Raw genomic sequence first — 10,757 nt, 5'->3', positions numbered from 1 at the left:
ATCTACTGCAACATTTCAATACAAGTGTGGCAGGTACCTCAGGAAAATTGGGCAAAATGAAGTATAGTCATTGGAACACACGCTAATAGCAGATAAATTATTAATTTTGCAATGGGTACAAAAAGTGAAATTCAAACGAGTACAGAATTAGAAGTCTGCACATCAGTAGTGTTCTTTATCTAAAAGGAAAGGATTGTGTTGGTGACAGCATTTATCATCATGAGTGGGAATCGGGAATCTGGATGACCAAGCTTGATGATGCAAGATTGCCTGACAGACTTTTTACTGACTGTTCATAAGAAATGATGTATTTACAAAAGAATACACATTATGATAAAACAATATCTCCTTGTCTGCTTGCGCTTGATACAACATCAATCATCAAACATGGAATTATGATTAAAAAAAAAAGGACAGAAGTGAAATCTGCTTCATTTACACATATTGTTATTGTTATTTACAAATTACAGCAGTACAAAACAAAAATCAAAACCTGTTAAATTGCAGAATAAGCCTGCTGTTACACAGTTAATTTTGACATACTAATTAGTCAGCTGGGTGTCAACATTGACATATCCTGAAGTGTCAGTATCTTAATCTTTACACCGATGACAAGACTAGCTCACACCCAACAATAGCACTGTACCAAAATACATTGTAAACTTTCAAACACCAAAGACTAGAAGACATAAAAATCTGCTGTCTAAAGTAGGAAATAGTCCCTGACATGTTATATTTACATGTGGCACAAACATTTACAGGTGTAATACTACCAAAATCATTAAAAAAAGAAAAAAAAAATCTCTTGATACTGCAGAATATCGATCAACCAATGCAATGTTCTGAAAATACTGTGGCTAACAACTTTTACGGTCAAACTTCCAAGATATCATACGCCCACAGAAAGCTGATGTTCAAGCAGTGGGACTAAATGACACGCATTTCATGGAAAGTTGACAGAGTTTGAATCCTCCCGGCCACGCAAAGCTGGCACTATATACACAGCTCACTACTGCAGATGCATGGATGATAACCTGCAGGCATCCTGTCATGCCACAAACAATGGACTTTTGCTTTGTGCAGAAGACAAACACAAATCAATGTTTATGCCAACCAAAATTCCATCCAAGTTTGCATGCCTGGCTGCAATGACAGCTTCATGCAAAGTACAGTGTAGCCGTCGCAGCTAGAATGAATAAACGCTAGGGTGTGTACACAACACCTCATTGGTAACATACAAAAGACATGGATCAATCAGTTTCATCACTGATATGCAGTAGCAAAACACTGCTTGGGTGTGTATTTTTCTTCTTCTTCTTTAATCTTTTTTTTTCTTTTTTGCTGAAATAGAACAACATGTTGCACATTATATTATGTTATCCTACACAGCAAACTCCTAGAAAACTGGATAACAAACATGTTCAAAAAGAAATATACACAAAGTGCTAATGGTTTGCACGCTGGTAAAATCTGAGAAAAAATCTGAGACAATTCAAATTCTCTAGTTTGGATATCCACAAATGATATAAAGGTCTTCACATAATTTCATTTCCTCATTGCTGAATCAAGGAGAATATGGAGCCGTCTTCTTCCGCTTCCTCTTCCCTTCAGATTCTGGCTCAGCCTCAGCCGGTCTCTTTGTTGGAGTTTGTTCATCCTGGGCTACCATGACAACCTCTGTAGAACCTTCGTCTGTGGTTACCACCTCCGTTGTCACTACCACAGTGGTCATCTCGCCCGAGCCCATGTCAGCGGTCAGGATCTCATGGGGCACAACCTGGGCGGTCACCTCTCCCTCGGTGGTCACCTCTCCCTCAGTGATCACCTCCTGTTGGATGATCTCTTCTGGAATGATCTCTTGGATTATCTCCTCTTGCTGCACCAGCTGTTCCTGCACCTCCTCCGCAGGCACCTCGTTGTGGGTGACGATGGTCTGTTGGACATCTCCTGGGGGGCCAGAAGTCTGGATTGTCACCACTTCCTCCTGGATTGTCCCCGCCCCTTCCGCAGGAATGGTGGTGGTGGTGGTGACAATCTCTTGCGGAATGGCTTGCGAGGTGGATACTTCCTGGGTGACCATCTCTGTGGGCAGGACATGCTGCAGGAGCTGGGCGGCCATCATCTCTGCATCCATCTCCTCCGTCACCACTTCCTGCTGCACTATCTGTGTCGGGACGCCTCCCATCATCACTTGGTTGATGTTGACAGTTCCTCCGTCCTGGCCTGTTGAGGCCACCATGATGGGCACACCCTCCGCCGTAGAGGCCATCGAAATGGGGATCCCCTCCGCCAATCCGTCCTTGCTGACTTGCACTACAATCTGGTTTTCATCTTGCGACACGACAGTCACCTCCTCTGTGGCTCGTCCCGCTTTCTTCTTCCTCATGGACGTCTTCATCTGCTGAGATGTCTCAGACATCTGTTCTGCAATCTTCACCATCTCTGAGATGACAACTTCCGAAGCACTCTTCCTGCCTTTCATGTCACCCTGCCAATTCTCATCCACGACAGCCTCTTCAATCACCATCTGCTGGTGTAGGCTTTTCTTCCCACGCCCCTTCTTCTCAGGTTTGGTCATGATCTCATCCTCTTCATCGCTCTCGTCTATGAGGTCCTCCTCGCTGTCGACATCACTCGATTCTTCCACCTCCTCCTCGCTTTCATCATCGTCGCTCTCACTAGATCCGTCGTCATCACTGGTCTCGTAACGTTCTGCACTTGGCAGAACTCCATTTTGGAGGGCCTCCACTTCATCCATAATCTGAACACCGATAAAACAGAAATGAACACATAGTATTAATGATGGTATTTCAACCTGGTAGGGGAGGGATTCAATCTGAAAAGAAAAGAAATTACTGTATTTATTTTGTAACATTTTTACTCTCTCCTGCTGCCTTCAAAGAGTACTGTATACGCCGAATATTTCGCAAGGTTTTTATCTACGCGAATTTCGTAAGTCAGCTGCTATTCGCAAAATTAAAAATACACAAAAATATTGACTCTAGTGCCGATATGAATGTGACGTAGGCATATACATTTCTCCGTTCAGTACAGGACTCCACTATGGCGAATTTAACCACTCGCGAAATTGTCAAGAAGTCCTGATTCGCAAAAATTTAGACTCGTGAAATATATGGTGTATACAGTAAATGGTCAATATACCGAAAAGCGCTCACACCATGATCGTGACTGAAGAAATGGCTACTACAATGTATTCACTTAAAGAATTCTGTAAACCAGTATTTCATAAGAACTGGCACTGCAACCCTGCAGTGTTAGTTCCACCTAATTCCAATCAAATGTCAAGAGAAGATGAAAGCTGATACAAAAGTTGCATATGTAAATCTGTAAATTCTGGGCACCTTCAGGGTCAGCTCTAAGAAACGGAAATTTCCTTTTCTTGCTGTTGCAATATTCAGAGTGCCAATCACTTGCCCTGTTCATCTTGTTAAATTGCGGAAAGTTATGGTAATGAAATATATTTCAAGAAAGCTTTAACAAGAAATACTCTTTTTAAAAAATTGAATTGTGTAGTTAAGACATCCTCTTCTTGAAATTCACTACAACTAAACTTTCTTGTTTTAAACTGACTGAATACAAATATGTGAATCTTAGAGAGTCATAATGTCAAACCTGATATTTCTGCTTCATCATGCGATTTCCTTTGCTCGTTTCACCTTCCAGCCAGCGTGCTGCGTCCATCGAGCCGTGTCTCCTCTGACTGACTCCTAGACGATATAGCTCATGAAAGATCTGCATATAAGTAAGACACAGCATATTAGCATTTACATTGTATTGACTAGCAAGTTGTGATTGCAGCATGTCATATCACAACCTTGACAGTCACTTCAATTTACACAAAATCCAAAGAACATCAAGCAGAGTGAATCATTTGACATGTGCAATCAACTTTGGGTGAATGTCCAATCAATGAGTAACTCCTGGTAATACTGAACTCCTCACATACACATGTACAGCTTGTAAAACAATAAAGAGGCTGCATCCCATTGGACAACAGATAGGAAAGCTTGGCACGAGATTATCCATATCAGAACAGCCCATATGACATGATGATGAGGAAAAACACTGCCAGATGGTTAGACATATAACACTCCAACTGTTTTGAAAGCAGTTGCTGTTGATCAGTCATGGACAAAATCCATAGCAGGCATTGATGATCAATGCAGCCACTAGAGTTCTCTTTTCAGTCAGACCTCTGACCAGGCAGCTGCCATAATCAAAACATAGAACTGCAGGGATGTTGCGCAAAGCATGTTACTAAACATTGCCATAAGAAAAAGTCATTCCTTTGGCCATTGATTGATTTATGCAATATTCACATCCTTCTAGGTAAGGAATGGAGTCTGTTACCTACACCACAAGTTCTTGCCAAAGAACACAATTACTGTAAAAGTGGAAATTTTTCGCGGTGTTGAAATTTGTGCACATTTTGCGCAACCAGAAGCTAGCACAAAAATAAATGCACACAAATATTTTTGCTTGCCATATGTTCCAGTATTTGATGTCTTGATTCCACAGAATTAACTAGAAACGTCGCTATGGCGACTGATGCCTCCGCCATAATGCATGATTCTCTCAATAGGTGTATAGTACAAAGTCTTCACAATGTGTGATGACAGTTTCACATAACTGGCAAAATATTGAAATGACAGGTTTGTCAGAAATATCTTGAATTTTCACTTTCCTTGAACTGGGTTTGCTATAATTGTCTAAGAGTGCAGGTACACGTATAGTGGTGAATTGAGGATTTTTACTTGACTTCTGACCAACCCTTTTATAAGTTTATGCATTCAGTAATTTTCAAGGTATGAAGAAAGAGTGTAATTACAGTACAAAATAGATTTTTTTTTTTTCCATTTAAACCTGGCCTTTGACCCTTAACCTTTGACCTTCTGGCTGGAAATTTCCCAGAGAATCTCCATTAGGTAATACATGTAGTTTTAAAACTAATAATGCAAGCATTGCATATACTAGTATATGAGGGAAATAGTAAAATTTTTAGTTGACCTTGACCTTTGACCCCCTGACTATTGACCCACGACCCCTAAATTCCCTAGATAATCCCTGCCAGTCAGTACATGCATATGTACCAAGTTCCATGAGGATACATTGAACCATTAGCGAGAAAAGTGATTATAACATTTTCACCTAACCTTTGACCTTTTGACCGTTGACCTTATGACATGAAACTCTCTGGAGAATCTTTACGCAAGAGTACATGTTTACTCTAAGTTTCAAGAAAATAAATTTGGGCATTGCATAGATATAGGGGAAATAACATTTTTAGCATTTGACCTTGACCTTTTGACCTTGGACCTCATACCAATGTCACCAAAATCCACTCAACTAATTGCCCCATCATACATCATTCTTGGACCAAGTTTGGTGAAAGCTGTTTCATCCAGTTTTGAGTTATCACGTAAACAGATAAGTTTTAGGATTTGACCTTGAACTTTGACCACTGACCTCGGTCCGATTTCACTAAAAAACTAATCAAGTAATTGTCCCATCATACATCATCCTCGGGCAAAGTTTGGTGAAATTTGCTCGATCCAGTCTTGAGTTATCGCGTAAACGGATACAATTTCATGATTTGACCTTGACCTTTGGCCTTAGGCCGATTTCACCCAAAATCTAATCAAGTAATTGCCCCATAATACTTTATACATGGACCAAGTTTGGTAAAATTCCAGTCAATATTACTCAAGTTATCGCGTAAACGAATGCGGACGGACGTACGTACGGACAGACGGACAACCTGAAAACATAATGCCTCCGGCACCACTTCGTGGCGGAGGCATAAAAACATGCAATACTCTTCTTACCGGCCGAGCGCGAAAAATTAGTCGCGCGAAAATATCCACTTTTACAGTAGCTTTAGATGGCACTTGAACAATGTGCTTGAAAACGACTCACCCTCTGACGGCAGCCATGACGCCACAGCTGGCCCCCAATCAAGCTGGAGAGATACTGGAACTTGCGCTCCCGACGTGTGAAGAGTGGAATGGTCATCATCATGCCGAGCCTGCCCCTGTTTGAGGACTCGTAGCTGTCTGGACTGTGGGTTTGAATGAAGAAATAAAATGACATGATTGCTTGGGTCTTTCACTAATCAGAGGTAATGATCCTTCCCTAATCAAGGGGCATTCACACAAATCATTTGTAACATGAAATGTCAGCGAACTACACCATGATTGACAGAACTACAATAAAGACCACAGCAATGATAAAAATATATGAACAAGGAAAACATCACAAGTTACAATTACATTTCACAGCAGCTGGGAAGTTGACACTGCAAAAAGCCTTCTTGGCAAGCCCCTCTGGTACTGCACTGACAAATCTTCCCTGCAACATATCCATATTTCATAAGGAAATTGTATGATTTCACATAAGTGTTATGGCAAGTAGCACTCCTCTTCAATCAAACAATTGAGTCAATCAACTCTAAATTGACTGCAATGGTAGTCTGTTTCAGTCATGTGAACTCACTTGTTAATTGTATACTGCTTGTTCTTGGGTGCCAGGGCAGCCATACAGGACATGTAGAAGACTGGCATCTCTTTCTTGAACTCTGCCAGGATGTGTCCCCAGGCCGACTCTGTGATGCGGTGTGTCTTGTCGCCCGTCGCCACAATCTGCGGACTGGGGAAGCTGAGGGGCTTCTTGACGAACCTCTGGACTTCTTTGCGAACTTCCACCTCCACCACTGCAGGCAGAGCGCTCCGCACTGACGGGCTGGTCAAGAGGGCGCTCAGAGCTCTGGCATGGTTGAATGTGCGCATGTAGGTGACTACCTTCTGTAGGAGTGGCTCGTTCTTTGGAACTTTGGCCCGCTTGGGTCTGTCCGCACCAGCAAACTCAACTGGGTCTGTGTTGACTCCGATGCTCCTAAACATGATACCGGAATTGCTGGATGAAAAAACAGCCCTAGATTCCCAGGCATCTTTCTTTCCTCGGGTCCTGGTGACCTTGATCTCAAGAGGCTTTCGTCCACCTTTGGTCTTCCCCTTGGGACTCCTGGAACTGGCAGGTCTGCCACGGCCACTACTGGAATTGGCACGCCTTGACTTGGCTTGCCTCGACTTGGTGCGAGATTTGGCCATGTCTTTATGTGAAAATATAATAATTGTGTAAAGAGTAAACAAACCACAAGCGCAACCCCTTAAAAACAACTTCACATGCATTTTGTTTTTCCAATATTGGTTTAATCAAACATTGCTCCAAAGTGAAAAATGTAAAATGTACATAAAATCTGATTGATGCTCATGTATAAATCAAAAGCCTACACTCTTTCCTGAAAATTGTAATTAAAGTAGTTTTGTTTTTTATCTCCACTCTCTTTCTCTATCTCTTTCTCTATCTCTCTCTGTTCTTTCACATATTTCTTTTTAAGGAGGCTTGTGCTGTCACAGAAGATGCAATCTCCCTGATGTTCTTGATTTTTATTAATACATGAAAACATGATAACACACACAAGATTTAGGCTATCACTCTTACGGTCAAAGTATCCTTGTGATTTGTATAATGTGATTTCTTACTCTCCTTTGCATAGACAACATTATATGTGACCCGCTACAACAAAATGATCCTAAAGTCGGGTGCGGTCGATTATTTGAAAATTGCATGACAAAATTCCCTAATCTTTCTGCTTTAAATTGATATATAACACGTCTTATGAAAATAATCGGGTGCGGAGATATCGATGTTTAAAAGAGAGCATGTCGAGACGTATGGGAAATCACTGTTTCGAGAAAAGCGCCCTAAAAGTTTTCTTTGCGACGCAATAGCGATCAAAGGGCACGTAGTCAGTTTTCACCTCCGGAAGGTAAACCCTAGCAACCCCCGAAATGCTCATTCAAGCACAGCGTCGGCGGTCTCCTCACCGACCAATCAGTGACCAGGATGCCAGGAGAAGCGGCTGGGCATAGCGCACCCCTGGCCCCGCCCGCACGCACCAGTCGACTTAGCAGTGTGCGAGCTTCACGCTTCGGTTAGCGGCAAGCAGCAAACTGACCAATGAGATCACTCCGGTCGTTGTTAGGGGCGGAGCCTGTATGTGGCGCTCAATCCAAAAACATGGCCCAGAAAAACGCTATTTTTTGGACTTTCCTGTCATCATTTTGCTTCAAAATTTCGACAGATGATAGAAGACATGTCAGACTCCAATAATATGTCAAAATCAGAAAATCGTACATTTTGACCAATTATGATGCTCTGACTTCAAACTCGATTGTCACGGCTTCGACCGTGCGCGACTTTAGGACCTTTTTGTTGTAGCGGGTCACATATGTTTATTTCACAACTTTTTGATGAAAGTGTTCTTTTGCATACCTTCTTAATTGCAGCTATTTCTTCTTTTTCTTGTCTTGCTTTGTCTTTTTCGTTTGACTCTGAGACTGTTGAATTTCTTGAGTATTTGTATCTTCTTTGTCACTGGTTGTATCCTGAAAAAAAAAAAGGAGACAGGGGAAAAAAATGGTAAAGCTAGATTATATCTAGAACAGGCACCAAATGAATTGCACTGCATGTTTCAAGAAACATATACCACAACATGATATGTACCATGTTCTCATCAACTTTGAATGACTGTACTCAAGAAGGCTCTGTAAACTGCATAATCATATAGACATAAAAAATTCAGAAATTTGCTAAAAATTTTCTTGCACAAAGATGCTTCATATATTTTAATTAAAAGACCACACTGATCAGTCATTAGACTCAAGAATCTCTACAAAGGCTTTAATTTCCTTATTGTAGAGTATGTCAAGAAAAAAATTACAATCAGATTTTTGTGTCTTAACTGATAACTACCAATAAGATTAAACTGTCTATTACAAATGCTACTTCAGGGTCATACAATTTAACATCTATTCTTAGCTATATTTTGCAGAAAACCCCATTCAGTTTGGTGAAGTAGTCACAGAAAAATGTGGATCATTGTAAATTATGTCATGGGTTTGATTCTTCCAAGTTTAGCACTGCACTTGGATGCTCTTGGAACTGCATAATGTGTGAACACAATGGACAGAACTTGGAGGGAAGGGATTCCTGACATGCTCTACAAAACTCCTCATTTCTCTTTGACCACTGAAGCAAATCGGATGGGGTTTTCGGTAAGATTTGGGTAATGAGTTATACAGTAGTTTCATACCCTGAAATTGTATTTGGATTGATTCACTATTTTCAAAGTTATGATTGCAGAGGGTCCCATTGTATTCTTCCTTTTTTTTTTTACATACTGTAGACCTCCTATAGTTTTGAAAGCTTTTTCACAATAGAGGGGCACTACTTATGATGACTGATTATGATGTCACTTTACATAAATAGATATAAATAGAGTCCTCTGACTAAATATAACCAATAAAAAAACTAAATGAATAAAATTTAAATAGACATTAAATCAAAATAATGTTGAAATCTAGATCAAATTCGAGTAAATTAAGAAGTAGATAAAGCAAGCTGCCCGTAATTTGACCATAACAGTGCCCAAAACTTGACCAGTGACTAGAGCCTACATGTAAAATGTACTGTAGAACTCTCTATGCTTTTGCTTGTGGTCGAATTTTTGGCACGGGAGTTCAAACCTTGGTGCGGGTTTTTAACTACAAAATGTAAGAAAGAGCTACATTAGAATTGTATGTCAGCCTATGAGCTACATATGATCATATTTAGCTGCAATTGCTACTGCAATAAAGCCAGGTATCAAAAATTTTACTGCCGGCTACTGATGATGTAGGCATGGTAAATCAAACCTACATTTGTACCTTGGTGATAATTTTTTTTCATTTTTTCAATTAGATCCTATTAGGGGCCTACTATTTTTTTTTTTTTTTCACTCTGCTGCTGAGCTGGCTCTACCAACCTACAACACTGCACTACACAGTATACAGAGCTGAGCTCAGCACAGGATTGAATCCATTCCATGACCATGATGAATCCTAGCAACCAATGTTAGATTGTTAACTTGGAATCGGATAAAGTTGAGGCTTATGAGGTTGAGCATCTTATGCTCAACCTCAACTCTATCCGATTCCAAGTTGTGTACTCCTTACCTCATCATGTTTGTGTATTTACATGGAGATTAATATCATTAAATAATAACTCAACTTGAGACACTTGGGTCTAGAGACAAGTCCATCAGACATCAGCATCTCATCATGGTTAGTGACAAAGTATTAGTGTTGGCAAATTTATTCATTGTGTGATTAAAGGACAAGTCTACAGACATGGATTGAGTGAATACAGCAATATTTGTAGTACACATAAATGAGAAATGGAAATGTTCACTTTTTCGCATTGACAAAGTGTTACAGGAGTTGAATGAACCTTGATCGCCATGCGACTTTTTCTTGCTCTGCTTCCAGCTCTTTTTCACATATCTATGTGCATGTCAGCTGTGTATTGCGATTTGCGGTCTCGCACGCACCATACGAATGCGCAAGCAAAAACGCTGGTAGGAGTAACAATGCGTAGACCCGCCTATAGCAAATCACGTGTGTGTTTGCGCGCCTTTAGTCCCATGCGTTACAGATTTGTGTGTGCTACGCATATACTTTGCGCTAAAACACAGGTAAGAACAAAATCAAATCATAATTACCTTATCTGAACGCTTTCCTGGTAGTACCACTATTGACAGAATTGCAATGATTTGAAAAATTGCACCGAGGAAAAGGCCGTATTTCAGCACAACATCTACGGCGTCGACACTGACAGAGTTGGATTCATCCACCATG

General features: G+C 40.7%; 1 protein-coding gene across 1 annotated transcript; it reads right to left on the bottom strand.

The window, feature by feature from the left end:
- Nucleotides 1-10,755, bottom strand: LOC140238919 (uncharacterized). The gene is made up of 6 exons (XM_072318820.1): nt 10,622-10,755; nt 8,356-8,468; nt 6,514-7,131; nt 5,938-6,079; nt 3,634-3,753; nt 1-2,761 (listed from the first exon to the last, which is right to left on the bottom strand). The coding sequence occupies exons 3-6, from the start codon at nt 7,125-7,127 to the stop codon at nt 1,565-1,567; spliced, it is 2,073 nt and encodes a 690-aa protein (XP_072174921.1). The 5' UTR covers nt 7,128-7,131; nt 8,356-8,468; nt 10,622-10,755; the 3' UTR covers nt 1-1,564.
- Between the last annotated feature and the right edge of the window lie 2 nt (nt 10,756-10,757).

The sequence above is a fragment of the Diadema setosum genome, chromosome 2 (assembly GCF_964275005.1).
Source record: "Diadema setosum chromosome 2, eeDiaSeto1, whole genome shotgun sequence".
Lineage (NCBI taxonomy): Eukaryota > Metazoa > Echinodermata > Echinoidea > Diadematoida > Diadematidae > Diadema > Diadema setosum.
The sequence above is the reverse complement of the archived record's forward strand: the minus strand, read 5'-3'. Positions and strand labels throughout refer to the sequence as shown.